This window comes from Dendrobates tinctorius, unplaced genomic scaffold, assembly GCF_039654945.1.
Source record: "Dendrobates tinctorius isolate UK_male_01 unplaced genomic scaffold, ASM3965494v1 ptg000003l, whole genome shotgun sequence".
NCBI classification, from domain to species: domain Eukaryota; kingdom Metazoa; phylum Chordata; class Amphibia; order Anura; family Dendrobatidae; genus Dendrobates; species Dendrobates tinctorius.
This window is the reverse complement of record NW_027361671.1, coordinates 14,754,293-14,778,916: the sequence shown is the minus strand read 5'-3', so window position 1 is coordinate 14,778,916 and position 24,624 is coordinate 14,754,293. Positions and strand designations below refer to the sequence as shown.

Sequence of the window (24,624 nt, the reverse complement as noted above, 5' to 3'; positions counted from 1 at the left end):
GGGTCTCGCATTTAGTGCCCCCCTTTAGAGCTCCCTTAGACGCCTGGGACCTTAATCTGGTTCTGGGTGTCCTGCAGGAAACTCCTTTTGAGCCATTGCAGGAAGTCGGATTGCCATACCTTACCAGGAAGGTCGTGTTTTTGGTAGCTATAACCTCTTATTAGGCGGGTCTCGGAATTGGCAGCCCTATCCTGTAGAGCGCCATTTCTGACCTTTTTTAAGGATAAGGTAGTCTTGAGACCACCTCCGCCGTTCCTGCCGAAGGTTGTGTCCTCGTTCCATATTAATGAGGACATCGTTTTGCCTTCGTTTTGTCCAGCCCCAGTACACAGAGTAGAGAAGGCACTCCACATGCTGGACCTAGTAAGGGCCCTCAGGAGGTATGTGTCGAGGACAGCACCTTTTCGCCAGACAGACTCGTTGTTTGTGATCACCAAAGGGCGCAGGAAGGGGCTCGCAGCCTCACGGTCGACTATAGCCAGATGGATTTGCCTTACTATTCAAGAGGCTTACCGTATTAGAGGTGCGCCGATTCCATCTGGAATAAGGGCGCACTCGACTCGGGCAGTGGGCGCCTCTTGGGCGCTTCGGCATCAGGCTTCGGCAGAGCAGGTATGCAAGGCGGCAACGTGGTCAACCCTGCACACGTTCTCTAAGCATTACAATGTGCATACTCGGGCTTCGGCGGATGCGAGCCTGGGTAGGAAAATTCTCCAGGCAGCGGTGGCACACCTTTGAACAGGTAGGCATGCGGTTTGGATTGATGAGTTGCTCCCACCCAGGGACTGCTTTGGGACGTCCCACAGTCTCTGTGTCCCCCAATGAGACGAAGGAGAAACATGGATTTTTGTGAGTACTCACCGTAAAATCCTTTTCTCCGAGACGCTCATTAGGGGACTCAGCACCCACCCTAATAGCCAGTTGGCTTTTGTTTATTTTAATTGGCATAATTCTTTATCGTAGGGTGGTCTTTTTTTTCAGACATATGATTTTCTGCGGTAAAGCTAATTCGCTTTCAGCTTCTCCTACTGCTTTTGCACTAAACTGGTTTCCACCCGCTATCGGGGCGAGGGTGTATGCGGCGGAGGAGGAGCTAACTTGTTTTTTTGTATACTTAGTGTCGGCCTCCAGACGGCAGTAGCACACACCCACAGTCTCTGTGTCCCCCAATGAGCGTCTCGGAGAAAAGGATTTTACGGTGAGTACTCACAAAAATCCATGTTTCTTATTAACCCCAGATTACAAAGTAAAGCAGCGTGGAAGGATTTAAATGTTCATAATCTGACTTTCTGAAATGTTTTTTTTTTCCTAGGTTTTACAAATTTTTCAGAAAGCGCTGTAGAGTTTCTTCAAAAACAAGGCTTGGAGTCTCAGTAAGTATTTTCAGCATGAACATTTTTGTACCTGACTATCAATCTCCGGGACAATTGAGAGTCAACAGATCTGACAGATGAAATGTAAATAATGATATGGTAGTCTGTGCTGTGAATGATTTTTACTTATATAGTTAAAGGAGTTGTCTGATGATATAAAGTTGTCACATATGCCCAGCATAAAGGTGGTAACTTGTGAATCAGTGGGGGTCCAACCAGTGGGACCAGCATTGATCAGCAAAATGGGGGAACTTTTCTCCCTATTAGAGTGGAGCGGCAGTGCACACGCCTGACCAGTACTCCATCTACTCCTTTTGGGGCTGCCAAGCACTGCACTTCTTTTTCCAGCAGCTCCATAGAGAATGAAGGGAGCATAAGTCCCAGACTCCACATAATTTTTTAAGGGGGACTAAGATTTCTTACCTGCCAGACCGTGCAGGTTCCAGCTGTGGAGCGGCCACTGAACTGATCAGCAAGTTATCACCAATCATGTAGATAGGTGATAACTTGTTTTATCTGGATAACCCCTTTAAATTGCAAAATGTATACATCAGCATATTAAAATCTATTAGGGCATGTGCACACGTTGAGGACTTGGCCCTGCGGATCCGCAGCAGTTTTCCATACGGTGTACAGTACCGTGTAAACCTATGGAATACCAAATCCGCCGTGCACATGCTGTGGAAAATTCCACGCAGATTTGCTGCGGTTTATTTTCTGCAGCATGTCAATTGTTTGTGCAGAATCCGCAGCGTTTTTACACCTCTTCCATTATAAGAATCCGCAAGTGTAAAAACACAGGCGAAATCCGCACAAAATCTGCAGGAAATCTGCACTAAATCCGCAAGTAAAACGCAGGTCATTTTACCTGCGGATTCAGCCAAATCTGCAACGTGTGCACATACCCTTATTCTAGTATTTGTGAAACTTTCCTCCTTAAATTATAAGGATTTATCATCAGTGTTAAAGTGAATCTGTCATCTGAGAGGAGCATGATGTAGATAGGGCACAGACCCTGATTCCAGCTATATATCACTTAGTTTACTAGATACAGCAGTTGTGATACAATCACAGTTTTCTCTGCTACATACAGTGGGGAAAAAAAGTATTTAGTCAGTCAGCAATAGTGCAAGTTCCACCACTTAAAAAGATGAGAGGCGTCTGTAATTTACATCATAGGTAGACCTCAACTATGGGAGACAAACTGAGAAAAAAAAATCCAGAAAATCACATTGTCTGTTGTTTTTTTTTTTTCATTTTATTTGCATATTATGGTGGAAAATAAGTATTTGGTCAGAAACAAGCAATCAAGATTTCTGGCTCTCACAGACCTGTAACTTCTTCTTTAAGAGTCTCCTCTTTCCTCCACTCATTACCTGTAGTAATGGCACCTGTTTAAACTTGTTATCGGTATAAAAAGACACCTGTGCACACCCTCAAACAGTCTGACTCCAAACTCCACTATGGTGAAGACCAAAGAGCTGTCAAAGGACACCAGAAACAAAATTGTAGCCCTGCACGAGGCTGGGAAGACTGAATCTGCAATAGCCAACCAGCTTGGAGTGAAGAAATCAACTGTGGGATCAATAATTAGAAAATGGAAGACATACAAGACCACTGATAATCTCCCTCGATCTGGTGCTCCACGCAAAATCCCACCCCGTGGGGTCAGAATGATCACAAGAACGGTGAGCAAAAATCCCAGAACCACGCGGGGGGGACCTAGTGAATGTACTGCAGAGAGCTGGGACCAATGTAACAAGGCCTACCATAAGTAACACACTACGCCACCATGGACTCAGATCCTGCAGTGCCAGACGTGTCCCACTGCTTAAGACTGTACATGTCCGGGCCCGTCTGAAGTTTGCTAGAGAGCATTTGGATGATCCAGAGGAGTTTTGGGAGAATGTCCTATGGTCTGATGAAACCAAACTGGAACTGTTTGGTAGAAACACAACTTGTCGTGTTTGGAGGAAAAAGAATACTGAGTTGCATCCATCAAACACCATACCTACTGTAAAGCATGGTGGTGGAAACATCATGCTTTGGGGCTGTGTCTCTGCAAAGGGGCCAGGACGACTGATCCGGGTACATGAAAGAATGAATGGGGCCATGTATCGTGAGATTTTGAGTGCAAACCTCCTTCCATCAGCAAGGGCATTGAAGATGAAACGTGGCTGGGTCTTTCAACATGACAATGATCCAAAGCACACCGCCAGGGCAACGAAGGAGTGGCTTCGTAAGAAGCATTTCAAGGTCCTGGAGTGGCCTAGCCAGTCTCCAGATCTCAACCCTATAGAAAACCTTTGGAGGGAGTTGAAAGTCCGTGTTGCCAAGCGAAAAGCCAAAAACATCACTGCTCTAGAGGAGATCTGCATGGAGGAATGGGCCAACATACCAACAACAGTGTGTGGCAACCTTGTGAAGACTTACAGAAAACGTTTGACCTCTGTCATTGCCAACAAAGGATATATCACAAAGTATTGAGATGAAATTTTGTTTCTGACCAAATACTTATTTTCCACCATAATATGCAAATAAAATGAAAAAAAACAGACAATGTGATTTTCTGGATTTTATTTTCTCCGTTTGTCTCCCATAGTTGAGGTCTACCTATGATGTAAATTACAGACGCCTCTCATCTTTTTAAGTAGTGGAACTTGCACTATTGCTGACTGACTAAATACTTTTTTTCCCCACTGTATCTAGAAATGCTTTATTTGTTGTGTCCAGTCCACATCATTGATTGGCAGCTTTCTCTGTGCTCTGTACATTAACAGAAAGCTGCTAATCAGTGTTGGGGGCTGGGGTTATGCATAGTAGTTAACCATGACCAGCTAGACTCCTAGTCCTGTATGATAATCTCCTGCTGAGAAAATACTGATTGCATTGAAACAGCAACACACAGCCTAGTAAATGACACATTTCTGGAATCAGTGTCTCCACCCCTTCTTCATGCTGCTTTTAGGACTACACTGTAAAACATGCCGAGAAATCACCTTTAAAGGAGTTATTTCAGTGTCATAAAGTGATTGCATGTCTCTTGGATATGCCATCACTTTATAATTGATCAGTGGGGCTTCAACTCTTGGGACCCCTTGCTATTATCGGAAACAACATCACAACTGTTTTCAAGTGAATAGGGCCTATAGCCTGGAGCTGGGAGTGCTACTCTGTAGGGTAAGATAAATGCACCCAAAGCTTTACCCTGATATTATTAAAATGACTGTGTACCCATATAACCTTTCATTACACATTAAGAATTTTAGTTGGTTGCTAAAAGTTAAGTTTACATCCCTCTGTTAATGTGCAGTGTATGTCTGTGTATATATAGATATATATATGTATATATATATATATATATATGTATATATATATATATACAGTACAGACCAAAAGTTTGGACACACCTTCTCATTCAAAGAGTTTTCTTTATTTTCAGGACTATGAAAATTGTAGATTCACTCTGAAGGCATCAAAACTATGAATTAACACATGTGGAATTATATAATTAACAAAAAAGTGTGAACCAACTGAAAATATGTCTTATAGTGTAGGTTCTTCAAAGTAGCCACCTTTTGCTTTGATTACTGCTTTGCACACTCTTGGCATTCTCTTGATGAGCTTCAAGAGGTAGTCACCGGAAATGGTCTTCCAACAGTCTTGAAGGAGTTCCCAGAGATGCTTAGCACTTGTTGGCCCTTTTGCCTTCACTCTGTGGTCCAGCTCACCCCAAACCATCTCGATTGGGTTCAGGTCTGGTGACTGTGGAGGCCAGGTCATCTGGCGTAGCACCCCATCACTCTCCTTCTTGGTCAAATAGCCCTTACACAGCCTGGAGGTGTGTTTGGGGTCATTGTCCTGTTGAAAAATAAATGATTGTCCAACTAAACGCAAACCGGATGGAATAGCATGCCGCTGCAAGATGCTGTGGTAGCCATGCTGGTTCAGTATGCCTTTAATTTTGAATAAATCCCCAACAGTGTCACCAGCAAAGCACCCCCACACCATCACACCTCCTCCTCCATGCTTCACGGTGGGAACCAGACATGTAGAGTCCATCTGTTCACCTTTTCTGCGTCGCACAAAGGCACGGTGGTTGGAACCAATGATCTCAAATTTGGACTCATCAGACCAAAGCACAGATTTCCACTGGTCTAATGTCCATTCCTTGCGTTCTTTAGCCCAAACAAGTCTCTTCTGCTTGTTGCCTGTCCTTAGCAGTGGTTTCCTAGCAGCTATTTTACCATGAAGGCCTGCTGCACAAAGTCTCCTCTTAACAGTTGTTGTAGAGATGTGTCTGCTGCTACAACTTGTGTGGCATTGACCTGGTCTCTAATCTGAGCTGCTGTTAACCTGTGGTTTCTGAGGCTGGTGACTTGGATGAACTTATCCTCCACAGCAGAGTCGGCCTCCGCTCCCACGCCGCAGCCTCTCTCCACCCGACGGCCACGGCGGTCACCTCTGACGGGCTCGCGGCCGACGCCATCCCTGCATGCAATGCGCATGCGCCATAGGCCGCGGCCGCGCCTCCCTACTGCTTCTTGTGCTCCGGCTGTACCCTGACCAGGAAGCACCTTCGGACCAATGGCAGACCAGACAGGGCTATATCAGGCCGCTTCCCCCTGAGGGAGGTGCCTGATCGTTGTGTTACCTTGCACACTGGGCCCTGCTTCCTCCTGTACTCTCTACAGTCTCTCGGTGCCGTCCTCAGTGGTTCCTGCAGCAGCCTCGCAGCCTGTCTTCCGTGTTCGCTAACAGTTATTCTCAGTCCTGCTCCAGTGTTCCTGTTTCCTCCGTCTCCTGCCTCCGGTGTTCCTGATCCATCCTGCTCCAGTCCTGCCGTCCTATTCCAGTCCTGCCTCCGGTGCTCCTGTTCCAGTCCTGCCGTCCTACTCCAGTCTTGCCTCTGGTGTTCCTGTTCCATCCTGTTCCAGCCCTGCCGTCCGACTCCAGTCCTGCCTTCGGTGCTCCTGTTCCAGTCCTGCCGTCCTACTCCAGTCTTGCCTCCGGTGTTCCTGTTCCATCCTGTTCTAGTCCTGCCGTCCTACTCCAGTCCTGCCTCCCTCCTTTATTCCTGTCTCCTGTGTTCCAACTCTGTCCTGTCATCTACACTTCAGTTCCTCCACGTTCCAATCTATAGTCTTACTCCATTCCTGTCTCCTGTGTTCCAGCCCTATTCTGTCATCTACACTTCAGTCCCACTGTCCTACTCCAGTCCATCCTGAGCTGCCCCTCTCGGTACCAGCTACCGTGGTACTCGAACCCCTGGCCTGCTCCTAATGGTCCCTGTATAGGGGTCGGTTCCACCTGGCAGCTCGCCCGGGGCCCCTCGGTGCCACGGTCCAGAGGGTCCACTCCTGGAGATTCCGGCTCCTGACCACCCACGCTAACACCTTCATTTCTTAAAGTAATGATGGCCACGCGTTTTTCTTTACTTAGCTGCTTTTTTCTTGCCATAATACAAATTCTAACAGTCTATTCAGTAGGACTATCAGCTGTGTATCCACAAGACTTCTGCACAGCACAACTGATGGTCCCAACCCCATTTATAAGGCAAGAAATCCCGCTTATTAAACCTGACAGGGCACACCTGTGCAGTGAAAACCAAAAAAGCAAAAGGTGGCTACTTTGAAGAACCTAGAATATAAGACATATTTTCAGTTGTTTCACACTTTTTTTGTTAATTATATAATTCCACATGTGTTAATTCATAGTTTTGATGCCTTCAGAGTGAATCTACAATTTTCATAGTCATGAAAATAAAGAAAGCTCTTTGAATGAGAAGGTGTGTCCAAACTTTTGGACTGTAATAAATATATATGTGTGTGTGTGTGTGTCGCCCAATGTTAAGATGTACAGTTAATGTATGAAATGTTTACATCCACCTATTGAAATCTTTTCCAGTATTTGTTATACAGCATGTTAGTAAATAGGTGTAACACATTAGATCGCTGACGGTAGAACGATCTGATGGCCTTCTTTCCTGACTCCCTCACACACACTAACATTGAGTGCTCCAGTGTCCTCTTTGAGACAGCAGCTGTCATACTTCTGCAGTAGCCGCTGATCTTGCTGAAATTGAACAAATCATTCTCTCCAACGGACATCATTTGTCAGGACTTTTGGGAAACCCCCATACACATTAGACTGCTGGCTCTATATCTGTGGGTTTGGCTGACTTTTTCACCTCTTTTACCATAAGAATACTTCTTGAGAACCCCTTTGAGAAGCTAACTGTGATCCATTCAGTAGACTTGTAGTAATCTGTTGTATACCACCTTTCATTAATACCTGTAACAGTAGCTTGCTTTCTTCTCTCACACAGAGGTCCGGTGTCCAAGCTTACCTTTAAATTCTTCCTGGCGGTACTGTGTTCTCTCATCGGAGCCTTCCTTACATTCCCGGGCCTACGTCTGGCTCAGATGCACCTTGATGCCCTCAGTCAAACAAGAGGAACAGTGACACAGTAAGGAGCAGTCTGAGTCTTCCAGTGCAGCAATAAATGTACTCTGGATCACATGGATGTCTTATAAAAAGGGTGGTCTCATGCAGCTAAATAGAAAAGGAGGCCATCCATTTCATTGCGTCCACCATACAGATCTATGGGGATTGCAGAAACCTCAGCACAGGCACAGCCTCTCCATTCAGTCTGCGGCTTGGTGCAGCCGTTGGTGGACTCGCTTATCACGTATCAAAGTGCAAATAAAAGTCTGTGGGGCTTGAGAACTTGAAAGCAGGCATCTTTTTTTGTTATAGCTTTCTCCTGCTTTGCGAGTTAATTGTCTTCATTGTCAGATTCTCATACGCGCCCATGGGTACTGAGTGCAAGCGCAGCAACCCGTTATCCAAACTACTACATGACCTGGGAAGGTGCACAAACTATTCAACATGTCAGTTGTCTTGTTTCACTGTAGTTAATTAAGGATATAAACCTGAACAGTTTCAGAAAGAGATGATCTGCACCGTAAGCGTGTCCTGCAGAGGTTTTATTTCTTTTTTACCAAACATTCAATTAGAGGAAACAAGATATGAAGATAGAAAAATGAAAATGTAGCTTGTTGATAACTATGTGCAGTGACCGCCATGAAAAGATTGGGAGCCGCTTCCATTCCCGCACACCCCGAGCTGCTCAGCATTGTAACAGGATACAATAGAGATCCTTTTATTTACGATGCCCGTTGTCTTCTATAATGCATTTTTTCACCTTTTGTTTCTTCCCAGAGAACCTTTTATATATTATACGGATATTTGGCCTAATTTCACCTTTATTTAACAACTTGAAATACAATATAAATGCTGTAGCTTCCAGGAAGTGGGAAGTTTCATGTATTTTCTTGCTTCACTTATAGGTTTTTGCTGCATGTTAATTTTTTATCGCCTCTGTTGATGGTGCTGCTGTGGGTGAAGCCCATAACCAAGGACTACATTCTGAATCCACCCATGGGCAAGGAAAGTGTACCTCTGTAAGTGTATTCCCATATATCCGGCCATCAATTGCTGTAGTGATTGTCACAGTGAAACGGACGCCAGGACTGATAGTTTACCCATAGTTTACATTGGGAAACAGGTGGGGGTAGATACATCAGGTGTTGTGCTGGTCCTAGAGTTGGATCAGAAATGTTGTGTGCCATGTTTTTTATGTCTATTTGTTTGTCTAGCTATGGACGCCACAGCAGTGCACAACTTTGTCGTGAGTTGTATCCAGCTTGGGCATAAAACAGTCTGGACACAACTTATACATATATAAACCCAGCTTTACTGTTCTGATTATACTTTAGAAAGTGCAGTGCCTAAATGTGATCAGCTTTCCTAGCAAAAAAAAATCTACCAACACTTATCTTTGAGTCATTGGTGCTGATTGGAAGCTTTAAATCTTGTCTATAACATTGTGTAATATAGAAAAGCTATGATTTGTTCCCCTTGTCTAGAGCAGTCTCAAAGGGCTTATCCAGTTTCAGAAAACCCTTGTCCCCAGGTGCAATTGGTTAAAAAAAAAAAACTGACCTTGTCGAGGTAGCTATTTTGGGAGGGCTACATTAACCCTTCACGGTTGATCCAGTGATTTCCAAATTATTCCACAGTGTTGCTAGCAACTCAAACGACCACACGGAGACGGGGGTCTCTGTACGGCAGGATCGAGGCAGATCACTAAGCCCCTTTATTTTAGTCACATCTTTTATAATCTTTTGCTTAATTATGCAAGGTTCTCAAGTACCAATAGCATCATTTCACTTTGTAAGCCAATAATATTGCAAGAAAACCGGAAGCTACATATATGTCCGTATCCAAATAGAAAGTAGTATAATGGCATATTCAGAGCAATACACTCCCGCCTCCCTTATCTTTGCACCTGATGAGAACAGTCTGGTTTCATGACAGCCCTTGCCAATTACAAAAATTTATCTTACAGCAACAAAAATGAAGAAACAAAACCTTCAGAGAATGTACAAAACGAAACTTCAGCTCTGATTTTAGTATTAACCCTTCACAACCTTACCTTTCCCAGGTTTGGCTTAGATTCCCTTCCACTGCTCTCAGTGTCTGTTATTGTCTTAACAGCACTGCAGCCAATAACTGAGCTCAGCAACTCTGCCCACCGAGCTCACTGATTGGGTGGAGCGCTGTTAACGAGATGGCACCGCTGCAGACAGTAAGACAGCATCAGATACTATGTGCTGGGTGAGGGTATCACACTATCTTTCTTTCTATAGGCTATAAGGCTCTGTGTACACTATATGGGCATACACGGGTGGCACAGATCACCTACAGGATCCTATAATTAAAGGCATGCACCACGCTGTATATGGTAGTTTCTGAAGGTCCTGTCTATAGAAATGTGAAGAATATATTCTGACCCATATCACCATATTAGAGACCAAAAGGATTCTCGTTTCCCATCTGCTTGGTGGTTATGTTGAAGGAGTTCCCTGGAGCTCTTCCTGGCATGTGCACAATCTGATGCCATGTGCACAAAGCCTATTAGAAGGTTTGGCCCGACATCACCTTTATTTCTCCTGCCCTTTAGTCCAGACCTAATGGCTCAGTGTTAGGGTTTCATGACATCCAGCAATACGTAACTCCATGTTTGTTTGTTTTTTTACATTGGCAGAATGACTGAGGATGCCTTTGACACCGTCCGACTCTGGATCATCATTTTCCTGTGTGGTTTGAGGTTAATTATGATGAGATACCATCTTCAGGCGTACTTAAATTTGGCTCAGAAATGTGTGGATCAAATGAAGAAAGAAGCTGGGAGGATAAGTACTACGGAACTACAGAAGATGGTAAATCTGCTCTGTCTGACCCTATTCTGTATTGTTCTCTGTTGAGCCCTTATGTAAAATATATATTATTTATTACTTGCTACAGTACCGACAAAAATACTCTTGACAAGTTCAGTGAAACCACAAATTCCGTTAGTATTAAATCGTGTCAACCTCTGCAGTTGTCTAGGCATGGATTCAGCATGACTGGTGAAGTACATAGAGTCCATGGCTGCCCACAGTGTCTTCAGCGCCTCCTTTAGATCGTTAATGTTGCCCGGTCGCGTGTCTTGAACCTTGTTTGTCATTAAATTCCAGGCATTTTCTATTGGGTTAAGGTCAGGGGGATTACCTGGCCACTCTAAAATGTTAATGTTCTAGTCATTGAGAAACTTTGTCACGGCCTTGGGTTTGTGGGCACAGGCTCCATCATGCATAAAGTATGATGAATGACCCAAAAATTAATCAAATGTTCATCCAAAACACTAATATAACTACTTGCTTTCATACTTGCATTCTTGGGAAGCAAGTACAAACCTGCCTTGCCCATCTATCCGCTGATTGCACCCCGCACCATTTTCAGGGTGTTTGACAGTCTTAACCATGTATATTTCGGGTCATTCTGTGACGTGGTACTCGGGCAATACACAGTCTTTGAGCCTCCCCTGGCCAATCTGAAAGGGCTCTCATCACTAAACCTCACTTTCTTCCACTTTTCAGATGTCCAATCTTAATATTCCTTACAAAAGGCAATCCTGTTCTTCTTCATTGCTGCTGTTAGCAGGAGCTTCTGTGTAGCATGGTGACTTGGTAGACCCAGGTCCTTCTGCAGGCGGTGATGAATTGTCTTAGTTGCGATGTTCTGGATGAGCGTAGGGTACTAGTTTTTGAGTTCAACGACGGTTATAGAAGAACTTCACATCACTTCATGCTGCAAAAGCATATCGGTCCTTGGTGAAGTCTTCTTAGGTGCGCCAGAGCCTGACTTCCTCTGCGGTACCATCCCAGGAGGCAATGACACCGCCGACCTCATCAGTTGATAAATTGCCTATTGAGACATGCCCAGATCTCTAGCTACGTCAATCACCCAGTCATGGCACGGGATTTCTGTTGCATTTTAATCTTTTTCCGACTCATTGAGGGGAGATAATCAAAAACTGTCTAATAGAAAAACTAGCTTACTTTCTCAATCCGAGTGCAGCTTTCATTTTACCAGACCACTGTGAAAGCTGAGCTTTGGTTGGTTGCTATGGGCAACTAAGCCAGTTTTACTATGACAGTTTTTGATCATCTTAAAAGTGCACACAACGGTGGAGAAGTGAAATCGTGATGCAGATATTACTTGTAAAGTTTTAGGTTTCTTGCTGCCCAAGTGTAAAGATTTTTTTTTTGCGGCATTGTATACAGATGACAGATGACATTTATTTTATGGAAACTTCACTTAGTTGGAAAATGTTTTGGTTAACCCAGAACAAGCCTTCCTAATATTAGTGTCTCATCTTTAGCCCTATGAGAACTTACTATTAATACAGGTTATGATGTAGCTACGGACATTACACACTCAAGTGTCAAGTATTGCAATGCATGAAAGTCATGGCGTCTTATGAACATAGGCCTAGACCAGTAAAAGGGTGACATCTAGTAGCCATTGTAGAGTTGTGTCTATAATGCAGCTGACAATTTAACAAGGGGGTGAAGAATTTGAGGCTTTGTATATTTTCGTTCTTCTATACTAGTGACAATAGGCTCTCCATGTGGATGACACCATATGGTTGTCGATTACCTTCTAAGTGATGTTTCTGGTAGTACAAGTGTTACAGCTGGCTTTTAATACAGACAGCCTGGTTTTTCTATTAAAGGGGTGTATTCATCTTCTGTCTTCAGAAGTGCACCGTACCGTTACCTCCCATCTTCCTGCCTGCCAGGGGACTGAATGCTCTTTAATATTAACAGATTGGACCGGTGGCACCACCTGAACTGTGTAGTCTTCCATGCTGAAAGCAGTGACCGCTTGGCCTCTACAGAATCTGAGGAGCCTAGAAGAGCTTTCAGGCATGCGCTCCTTGTCTGGGAAACCAACCACCTCTAATACACTGCATCAGCAGTGGCCGGTAGCCTAGACAACAAGCAGTAAAATATACAGTTAAAACATTCTTGAGAACAGAGAGGATTTTTAATGAAAGGTAAACTGAGAAATTCTTTGTTTTTTCAAGTACTTTGCAATGTTATCAATTTAACAACAAGAACAATCCCTTTTTAAGGTCCTTTCAGAATTGAGCACTTTTTTGTACTGCTCATTCGACCACACAATGATGGATTCTGTCTTATTTTAGGTGGCTCGAGTGTTTTATTACCTTTGTGTCATTGCACTTCAGTATGTGGCACCTATGGTGATGCTCCTGCACACGACCCTGCTCCTGAAGACATTGGGTAAGCATGAATGTGGCAGCGGAATTCTCCAGTAACACCGCACACGCTCATATTAAAGTGTTGAATTCTGTTTTTAATGCGTGTTAAAGGGAACCTCTTCACCAAGATTGTCCCATATGAAGTAATGCCAGTACCTTTCAGCCTTGATATACAGCATTCTAATATACTCCCAATCCGATCTGCAAGACAACAAAAACAGCTTCTATTATACTCTCCTACGGGGCGTCTGGTCTGGTGGGTGTTGCTGTTTTGGTCCAGTGCCTCCCTTCTTGCAATGCCTTCCTTCTTCTTGCTTCGTGTGGATGACGCATGCTACACCATCCACACAGTGTCTCCCAGTATCACGCTCCTGCGCGGGGGCATTTCTCTGCTCTGACCAGGGCAGAGTAAAGTACAGCAGTGCGCATGCGCTTAATTGTAAAGTGTTGCGGAATATGTTGGCGCTATAGAAATAAAATTATTATTATGCACCACGGCTCTTTGACCTTTCCCAGCGCATGCACATTGCAGTACTTTGCTCTGCCCTCAACAGGTCATTGAAATACGCCTGCGCAGGAGTGCCGAGGACACTTTGTGGGTGACGCAGCGCGTGATGCCGGGGACACTTTGTAGATGACGTAGGGACATGTCATCCACACAAAGCAAGAAGGAGGATGGCATTGCAAGAAGAAGGGAGGTGCCTGACCAAGACTGAATGCACATCGGAACCGACGGGCCCTGTAAGTGAGTATTATAAAATATCTCTTTCTTGTCTTACAGATCGGATTGGGGTCATATATACAGCATATCTGAATGCTGTATATCAGGGCTGAAAGGTGGTGGTGGTATCTCATATGGGACATTCCTGGTGACAGGTTTCTAGTCATTAACTCCTTTTTCTTGTTAGGTAATCATTCTTGGGGGATCTATGAGTCCAATTCTCCATTAGAAGCAGCGCAAGGATCTAGCCCGGCTTTCTCTGAAGTGCCATGCCCTGAAGAAAAAATGAAAGCGACAGTAGCACAAATTACCGTAGCACTCGGGGGATTGAAGAACGTTTTCTCCCCTCTTCTCTTCCGGGGACTCTTATCCTTCCTTACGTGGTGGATAGCAGCTTGCCTTTTCTCTACAAGCCTCTTCGGTTTGTTTTATCATCAGTATTTAATAGTGGCATGATCAACCCCATGGCATTATCCTAAAAGGACCAAGTATGAGACAAGAAGCTGCACCGACAAGAGCACATGGATATCGGCAGCGTCATGTCTTGTATCAATGTTTCCTCTGTTTTCTCAGGGTAAATATTGTATCAAATCACTGTTGTGAGCTTAATCTTCATTACCTCAGATGACGAAGACGACTGCTGATTCACATAATAGTTAGTTTTGTTTTTTCTTTGTGATTTTTCTTTTTTTTTTGCTTTTTATAACAAGTTTCAGACTGAAGTAAGATAACCTAGTCATCTTTTCTTAGCTGGTATTGCTCTCACATCGCTTAGTGTCTTTTATTTTCTCCTTTAAATATGGACGGCGTGTCAACAAAGCTTATGAGAAATTCCCCTGCATTTTTACGACAAGGGCTGAGCCATACAAAGAAAGTTGAGGCTTGAAGATGACTTAATTTATTTCTGCTGGGTCTGTCCATTTTTAGTGACACAAGTTCCAGCAGGACAGAATATATTGCTACTGTATATTACAGTAAATGTATGTGAACAACTGTGCGGTTATCTGGTGACTTTTCTATGTCTGACGGATATGTGTGCTTGAAGGAAGGTAAGTAGAGATGAGCAAAAAGATTCCCAGGACCCAGGTCCAGCGGCCACATCGGTGGTCTTCGGCTGCCAGACATCGCGTCGCGCCTAATAATCGGGTTCCGGCAGGACATTGGTTGGCGGCCACAGGCTACTGACGGGATCAATCAGCCAGGATCCTGCAAATCTTTTTAATCATCTCTACTGGTAATCTAATCCCATCGTATCGTCACTGCCCACATAAACACTTAACAAGTGTCGGTGCTAGATGTGTCAGACATGGGATTGTGTGTGTGTATATGGGTGAAGAGTGGGGATGACACTGCGAAAGTTATGTATCGTTTTTACTAAAGCTTAATCCAAACATCACTCTAAAATCACATATTAGAGAGCTTTTAAATGTTTATTTTATAGGAAATACTTAATCAGACCTTTTTTTTTTTTTTGCAAAGGTGTATAAAACTTGTGATCTGACTTTTTATTTATTTTTTAAATCCTTTTTTAAAGGGTTCAATGCAAAACGCTGCTGTAAACATAATATAAATGTTTCTTTCAGATCAAACGTATTTATATGCAATCATTTAAAAGTAAATCTTTATCAAGTTTCTAAACTGTAGAATTCATGATGTTTCCTAAGGTATTAAATGCTCGGTGGTCCTGCTTTTTGTCTAGCTCAGCTACCTTTGTAACCAGGGTTATATAAAGGCATTTCATTGTTGCGTTACGATAACCATTGGAGATGGAGATATTTTAAAGTGCCCTTTTTGTAAGTTGGACAAATATACGTCAAACACTACAGTACTGGCAGCCAAAGGAATGAGTTACAGACCATTATTTGTTTAGCTAGCCATACAAATGAGGTTGTCTGGTGAATGATAGGCCAACAGCTTTAGGCACCCATACATATTGAGTGAAAGTTAGCCAAACACGCCGATGGTAATGCCAATCATCTGATACGTATGGGTACTGCCATACTGATCTGCCTGTAGAATGTAAAAGGGCAGGACAAAAAAAAGCAATTGTGGAAAAAGATTCATCATAAGGCCTCATTCAGATGTCCGTAAAGCACTTACATGTTCTACCTGTGGTTTTCACGGATAGAGCACATAGCCATTATAGTCCATGGTGCGGATCTGTTCACATGTCCTAGATTTTTTGTGACCATGTGCTGAAAATGGTTTCTGGAGACATGTCCGTTTTTGATCCAAGACTTGGATCAAAATGACTCTTACAAGTCTATGGGTTGTGAAAATCACCGACGGCACACATTCAGTAATACAACATGCTTGGAACTTGCTGATATTGAGAACTGGGTGCTTTGGTAGGGAAATCCCCTATAGATTTTAAAAGGTGTCACCAAGCCTCTCCAAATGAGACTGAAAGCTTTATATGATCATCAGCAGGGATAAATGCATACAAACAAATGGGCCAACGTTTCATCCCACACGGACCCTTTTCTCAGCCACATCGAGGGAGAGCTGAAGAGTTGGATGCTGATTTATGACCCACATGTCACACTTCCCCATCCTACACTTCAGCTCCATCTCCTATGGCTGAGAACAAGGTCCAATGTGGGCCGAAACATTGGCCCATTTGTTTGTATGCATTTATACCATATAAAGCTCTCATTCTACTCTGGAGTGCTTTGGTTATGCCTTCTGACAGCACACATTGTGGTCCAAGCATTGCCCGTACGTCATTAACATTGCAACGTGGTAGAAGAACCTTGCAGAGAAAATCTAATGAAGAAACACTGATGAAAATGAGATCTACAACACCGATGAACAATGGTCCGCATTTTAACAGAAGTCTGAATGAGGCCTAACTTGTATTTTATTCACCGAGATTCTTGCTCCTTCTGGAGTCGGCAGTTCAGGGGGTGGTCCCAATCAGTGATCGGCAGCTATTTCTATATGCACACGGCTCTACAAAAGGCCGCCTATAGATTACACAACATTTTTGTTCCCTTTAAATGTCTGGCGTTGCCGTTAATCTCCATGAACCTTCTTTTTAAGGAGTATTCATTAAGGCTACATTCACACTTGCGTTAGGAGGCGCAGCATACGCTCGGCATGAAGCTCTGCCTCCTGCCGCGCCTCCTCCGGTCAGCTCCGCCTATGGGCGCATGACACTGCACGCGACCTGCGTACCCTATCTTTAGCATTGGATACGCAGGCCGTGCGCAGGTATGCTTTTGCCGACGCATGCGTCCTTTTGACGATGCGCCGGCCGCACCAAAATGCAACACGTTGCGTTTGGCGCAGGTCGGCGCACCGTCAAAAGGACGCATGCGCCGGCAAAAAGATACCTGCATATGGCCTGCTTACCCAATGCTAAAGATAGGGTACGCAGGTCGCGTGCAGCATCATGCGCCCATAGGCGGAACTGACCGGAGGAGGCGCGGCAGGGGGCAGAGCTTCACGCTGAGCGTACGCTGCGCCTCCTAACGCAAATGTGAAAGTAGCCTAAGACGTTCTCTACACAGTCTCCTAAAATTAGCGCAAAACCTGCCGAAATCATTTGATTTGTTAATATATATATTTAAGAAATGTGTTACGAATTCATCGATTTGTTACTTTGTTTGTGTGTTTTGTTTTTCAGAACAGAGATCTTTTTTTAAAGTTGGTTTTGTTTAAGCATTCGATTCATTAGTTGAGGCTTGTGATCAATCAGAGCTTGGACCATGTGAATAGTTGCTGTAAGGGACATTTGGAGAAAAGGGCTTATAGAGTAGAAGATTGATTGGGGAAAATTCTGGATTTTACATAAAATACTGATTATTTTTAATTCATTTTGAATGGTTATTAAATGTGTTTTAGGTTTTTATAGTGGTATTCCCATTACGTACATTTGTGTAATATTCAAAATATAATCCGTAATATATAGTACATGCGTATTTCACCAAGGGGACACGCATCGATCCTGAGAACTGGACCCGTCACGCACCCTTCTGTCCATGTATGGGAACTCTGACCTTTCGTCCATTTAAAACAGCACATGGCTGATCCCCATTACTAGACACATGCTGGTCCCATTGGTGGGACTCCTATGTAGTTCACATTTACTGCATATGCTGTGAATATGCCATAAATACACAAAATGGGAGTAACCCCTTAAAGGGAACTTGACAGCTATGCCCGTGGATCTGACACTGGCTGCACGATTTCAGCCATATATTTTTAACTTTGAAAACGTTGTGGCATTTCAAAGAAGAACAGTCAAATTGCCGCTGGACTGAGCCGCTCTGGCGATTAGTCGGACAGGCGGATCCCCGGCAGCTAGTCCCCGCCCTCTGCCTTTGAGTGATAGGTCTCTATACACGCATGCAGGGAGAGACCTGTCATTCCAGGGCAGCAGGCGGGAAGAAGCCACCGGGGAGCCGCCTGCCCGACTAGTCTCCCGTGGGGCACAGCCCCTCGCAGCTATTAAAGCATTTCAGAATTAACCAGATGTGGCTGGAATCGTACAGCCACTGTCTGATACATGCAGAATGTTGGCTGTGGATTGGACAGCATGTATCAGCTGTCAGGTTCCCTTTAAATGTTAGAGGCATAAAGAATATGAGGCTTTATGACTACAGTACTAAAGAAAACTTGTCTGTCGCATACATGTTGTTGACAAATCTATGCATTAAATTGTTAATTTGACACTGGTCCCCAAATCTATTTGTATTATGTATATTTAGCCGAATTTGCAGTCTTTCAACCTCTATTCGGAATGACTGCTGTCTGGATTTTCCACCCGTGCCAGCATTCTATGCCAGCAATGTGTTGTGTGGCTGCACATGGGTTTCTGACTTTTAGTCTACCATATTGATCATACCTATGTTATGTCAGTCATTCACCTACTACCTACCTTGATTCCTTGTCATTGTTGCTGATTACGTTTTTCTGACCATTGCCTCCCGCATGAACTTCAAGTCCAAGCTGCATTATGTTAAAAGGCACTTAAGGGAGTCTGTAAGCAGGTTTTGGCTATGTAATCCAACCACAGCATGATGTAGGGATAGAGACCCCCGATTCCAGCGATGTGTCACTTAGTTGACTGGGTGCAGCAGCTGTGATAAAATCACAGTTTTCTCTGCAGCAGATGTAGCAGAGCTGTTAATGCTGAGCCCTGTAAAACCCCGTACACGTCACTGATGGGCAGTTTTCTGTGTACTGTGTATGGTGGCAGGGAGCTGCTAATCAGCTGTGTGGGTGTGGTTGGACTTGGAGGTATGAGGAAGTTAATTCTGTAATGATGATCTCCTGCAGATAAAACACTGATTGTATTGAAACAAAAGCATAGCTTAGAAAGTGAATTGGGCGCTCAGCCCCTACCATCATGGTGCTCTTAGATTACATAACAGAAACCCACGGACAGATTTCCTTTACAGGAGCACCAAACAGAAAATTCACACGAAATTCAAAAATGAAATCTTGTATGTGTGTACCATTTCCCTCCTCACATCATGCTGTGGGGATGCTTCTCTTCAGCAGAGACAGGGAAGCTGGTCAGAGTTGATGGAAAGATGGATGGAGCAATATACAGGGCCATCCTGGAAGAAGAACCATTAGAGGCGGCAAGACTCTTGAGACTTGGGGTGTAGGTTCATGTTCCAGCAGGACAACGACCCTAAACATACTGCCAGAGCTACAATGTATGGTTTAGATCAAAGCATGATATAAAATCCCAACAAAATACATTTAAGTTTGTGGTTGTACTAGGTGAAAAAATGAGGAAAGTTCATGGGTGTATGAATACTTCTTCAAGGCACTCTATAGGGATTGGCTCAGGCAGGGTCTGCAAGTCCACGCAACCACCATTTTTCACGGATTTGTGAAATCAGCCTTCACTTAACATTTGTAAACCTGCTCTGAGACCTGTGCAGAGGTTATCATTATTCAGGTATTCAGCTGTGACATCACCTATTGTGTATGGGGGATCCTGTTCTATCTCCTGTATATAGAGGCGTCATCTGCCAATATTTTCCAGACAGTGATGATAATAATAGGACTTCTAAAAAAAAATGTTCTAATGTTATAGTAAGTAGCCAGTGGGAATATGTCAAGATATCGTTATTGAATATTTTAAAAAATAGATCGCTGTTTGGAAAATGGAAAAAAAATATGTAGGTTTTGCATAAAAAAAATTTCAATTTTAGGCAATTTTGTAATGACAAGCAAGTTACCTTTTTAAGGGGTGATAATAACAGCAATCCACCACCTTTGGACTGAAAAATGACTATTTGTCATGTATACTTTCCATACCGACTGCGTCCGCTGCGATAATATACTTTCTGATCCTCCTACTTCCAAGATGGCTAGTGCAGTGGTGATTCCGGGGTCACATTAGTGTATAGCATCTGATGTGATATGCTAATGACACTGCTGCGAGCATTAGCCGAGTGTCAGTGCTCTTTGCTCCAATACTTTCGCATTTGAGAATCAGATCACAAGTGAGAAGAAGGGATTAATTTTTCCATTGCCTTATATCAGACTGCACTTGGATGACATCGGAGTGCAGTCTGATGTTTTGCACATACCAATTACTTGAATGGGTGTGCACCGTGCGAGATACGCTGCCAATTACAGCATGCTGCAATATTTTTTTTTTTCTTTCTCATGCCAAATCAGCAAACTTCACAGATTTGCTCTGCCTCATTCAATAACATTGGTCAGAGTGCAATAACAGATTTTCTCCTCTGTGTTATACGCCAGTGTGAGCGTGCTCTTAACCGCTTTCCAATATCGGGTGTAATAATCTGTCGACATCGGACACCCTCCCTTTGATCTGAGCTGTTTTGAACAGATGACGTGCCCGGAACAGCCGAGGGTGGAATTGCGATTCACCCACAGCTATTAACCCGTTAAATGCCGCTATAAAACTCCCAACAGCGGCATTTAACATGTGCTTGCGGCAATTGCGCCGGAACTCCGCCCATCGGTGACCCCCATCAGGTGATCGCAGGTCACCGACGGGTTGACATGATAACCAGAGGTCTTCTGCAGACCTCTATGGTTGTCAATGCCGGATTACTATGAGTGCTGCCCGGTGGTTGGCGCTCCTAGCAAGTCAACAATTCTGTTACAGGCGATCTGATCATCACCTATCTGTAGCAGAGACGATCAGGTTGTGGCAGCTTCTAGTCTCCTATTGAGACTATTGAAGCATGCCAAAAGTTAGAAAAAAAAAATTAAAATATAAATAAAATATGAAAGTTCAAATCACCCCTCTTTTGCCCCATTCAAAATGAAGCAATAAATAATAATCAAACATACACATATTTGCCACGTTCAGAATCATCCGCTCTATCAATATAAAAAAAGAATTAACCCGATCGATAAATGGCGTAGTGAGAAAAAAAGGCAAAGTGCCAGAATTGTTTTTTTGGTCGCCGTGACATTGCATTAAAATGCAATAACGGGCGACCAATAGATCGTATCTGCAGCAAAATGGTATCATTAAAAACATCAGATTGGCTCTCAAAAAAATAACCTCTCGCTCAACCCGAGTTCACAAAAAATGGAGACGCTACCGGTCTCGGAAAATGGGGATTTTTTTTTTTAACAGACTGGAATTTTTTCTCACCACTTAGGCTAGTTTCACATTTGCGCCATTTTGCAAAACATTTTATGCGCACATAAAATGCATGCAAGAAAGCTTGCAAATGCTTGTAAATGCTGCGATATTTTGTCGCATAAGCGTGCGCATTACGACAAAAAAACGCAGCGTTTGTATGCGATTTCAAGCATTTTTGCATGCGTTTGCGTTTTTTATGCGCATGCGTTGTCTAGGTGTCAAATTTCACAGGAGGAAAATCATTGCAAAATTCTTCAAACAGACTCCACCAATGGGACATCAGTGAGCGTGTGTTATGGGAATTGTTTATATATAGCCTGTTTACAGCCAAATTCTTCAGATTTGCTTGCTTTTTCCTTTGTCAACATGGATCTGTGCTGGAAGAGTTTTCACTTCAACTTGGATCTGGACATCGCAATGGCTCAGACTTTTGCATTTGCTTGCCAGCAACAAAGGGAGAGAGAGAGACTTCAAAGATGGCAGCGGGGGCGTTTGTGGATACATCCGATTATTGAACTCCGGGAGAGCCGTGGAGCGTACCACACCCTCTACAGCGAGCTCCAGGCAAACCCGGAGAAATTTACTGACTATACCCGGATGTCCCAAGAAAGCTTCAGAGATTTGCTTGCTCGTGTCCAAGAATACATCTGGAGACGAGACACACAGCTCTGTCGTGCGATTCCTCCTGAGGAACGGCTCCTGGTCACATTACGGTACGTAATATTTACAAACCAATATGTGTATAATTTTCTTTGTTCTGCCATGTACTGTTCCAAAGCCTGCAGAATTATTGTTCTGCCATGTAGTAAACCAAAGCCTGCAGAATTATTGTTCTGCATGTACTAATTATTGTTTTAAAAAACCATATACATAAATATTAATTTTTGTTCTTTCTCTGTTTCACAGATTCGTGGCTACTGGAGAGACCCTCTCTTCACTCCACTTCCAGTACCGGATTGGAATATCAACCTTGTCGGGAATAGTTGCGGACACCTAGTGGGCTTTGTGGGACGTTCTCTGTCCAGAATTTATGCCCCTGCCCACCGCTGAAAAGTGGATTGAAATAGCTGACAAATTTTGGACAGTCTGCAATTTCCCCAACTGTTTGTGAGCGGTGGATGGGAAACACATCCAGATAATAAAACCCAAAAGAACTGGCTCTGAGTACTATAACTACAAAAAGTACTTTTCTACAGTACTCATGGCCATTGCGGATGCAGACTGTATGTTTGTTGTAGTGGACATTGGGGCATTTGGCCATGGGAATGACTCCCAGACTTTTAAGAACTCTGACATTGGCCGGAGGTTGTATGGAAACCATTTCAATTTCCCCATGCCACGGCCTCTTCACCACAGCGAAGGTCCGCCACTGTCATTTGTAAGGGTTGGGGATGAGGCATTTCAAATGTGCCAAAACCTGATCAAACCATACTCCAGCCGGGACTTGGACCACACCAAAAAAATCTTTAATTATAGACTGACTTGGGCCAGAAGAACTGTAGAGTGTGCCTTTGGTATTCTTGTCTCTAGATGGCACATTCTCGGCACAGCCATTAATCTTAAAAATGGAAACAATGGATGAGGTGGTGAAGGCGTGTGTGGTTCTTCATAATTTTGTGATGGCTAAAGAGCACTGAAATAGCACAAAAAGAGGACTTAAAAATCCTCCAATAATACAAGAAAAAAGCAGAGAGGTTTACCCGTCCAAGCCTCCAGTAGGACGGGTGGAATGGCGAGATCAAATGGTGTAAAAAAAAATTTCTTGTGTATGTTAATATAAAACCTGTTTTGATACCTGTACCGAGTGCACTCTGTTTTTATACACTCCAATACAATAATCAACTGCCCAGGTGTACCAGTGACTTCATTATGCTGTGTTTTGTGCATCATGAATTTACTAGCACTCCTGTCCAGGTGACTATACATACACACGTTGTATTTTATCATCTCTACAGTTTGTGTTCAATTTGCAGCAACGGTGGAGATAATACAATTAATATTTGTATCACATGGCCTGATATTACAAATAGTGATTTGGGGATGCACTAGCATCACTCACTTTGACACCTGACCATGTGAGTATAACTATTATTTGTAGGATCACCACTGTGGCTTGAGTTTGAACGCAGACTGGAGAGATAATAAAAGTTATACTTCTACAATACCCAGGCCTGGTGTCATGCTGAAGTGAGGATGCCAAAAATAACGCATCCTGACTTCAGAATGTTATCACACATGGGCAGGTGAATACACATATGAGTTAAACTGCAGCGTTGCTCCAGTCTAGTAGATAATGCAGACTGAAGCGATGCTGCCGGTTAACTTGTGTATTCACCTGCCCAGGTGTGATAAATAGTTATGATAGGAGGCCAGTGTATTGTATATATGATGTGTATTTTCCCTATCTCAGTTTATTCAACACACACTGAATAGAGGATGTGGTTAATTACAAGGTATATCTAGAATCCCCTGGCCTTGTGTCACAAAAAGTGAATTGATGGTAAAAATACACCATCCTCAATTAACTTTTTATGATACCTGGAAGGTAACAATAGATATGCCTTGCAATCAACACCACCCTCTATTCAGTCTGTGCAATATTAGCTGACTGAAGACACTAATGTTGGTGAAAATACAAGTCATAAATTTGTGTTTTTGACTACACATCTCCAGGAATGACACAAGAAACTTGTCAGTAATGGAGCTATGTGTTGGCAAAAACGCAAAGTGTACAGCGCAGTGTGTGTAGATGGCAAAAGACTCAGTGACCAAACAGTATTATAGTAAGCCATAATTTCACATTTATTTTAAAATGGAAAAAAAAAATTATTGGGAATGACGGTTGGGGAAGATGGTGGCACTTTGGGGGTGTGAAGAGACGAGGAATGGCTGGAAGGCGAGGAAGGGATTCTAGGGGAAGGTGCAACGAAAGTAGTGGGGGAAGGGAATTCAGGGATGGAACTGGAGGCAGGGTGAGACACATTAGGAGGAGAGGAGGGGACAGACAAAATCTTTAGTCTTTTTTTATTCTTGGGTTCTTGAGTCTTCTGCCTGGACCGTTTGGCACTGTGTGACCACCTTAAAGTGCTTGACCGCCTGGAGCTGGTGGACCTTGGCCTTGTATCAAAAAAGAGGGAATGCGGGTTACCCCGCTGATGCTCGGTGGTGGCGGTGGCATTGCTCCTAGAATGAGGAGTGGTGGCGGTGCTACTAGGAGCGCTGGCGGTGCTCCTAGCAGGATGAGGATTGGTGGCAGTGCTCCTAG

The 24,624-nt window shown here is 43.6% G+C and overlaps 1 protein-coding gene and 1 long non-coding RNA gene across 5 annotated transcripts in view; both read left to right on the top strand.

Annotated features, from left to right (window-relative positions):
- TMEM161B (transmembrane protein 161B) overlaps window positions 1-14,761 on the top strand; it is a 58,293-nt gene extending 43,532 nt beyond the window's left edge. For all 4 annotated transcript variants that reach the window (XM_073584696.1, XM_073584922.1, XM_073584840.1 and 1 more), the window contains exons 8-13: window positions 1,313-1,373; window positions 7,702-7,842; window positions 8,726-8,839; window positions 10,486-10,660; window positions 12,973-13,069; window positions 13,956-14,761. In XM_073584696.1, coding sequence (XP_073440797.1) covers window positions 1,313-1,373; window positions 7,702-7,842; window positions 8,726-8,839; window positions 10,486-10,660; window positions 12,973-13,069; window positions 13,956-14,224 — 857 coding nt within the window. In that variant the 3' untranslated portion in view covers window positions 14,225-14,761. The remainder of the gene's footprint in view (window positions 1-1,312; window positions 1,374-7,701; window positions 7,843-8,725; window positions 8,840-10,485; window positions 10,661-12,972; window positions 13,070-13,955) is intronic.
- A 2,429-nt stretch (window positions 14,762-17,190) lies between these two features.
- Window positions 17,191-23,157, top strand: LOC141097422 (uncharacterized). Its single transcript, XR_012233960.1, has 2 exons — window positions 17,191-22,072; window positions 22,266-23,157. It is a non-coding gene; the product is annotated as an uncharacterized lncRNA (long non-coding RNA).
- Window positions 23,158-24,624: the final 1,467 nt, after the last annotated feature.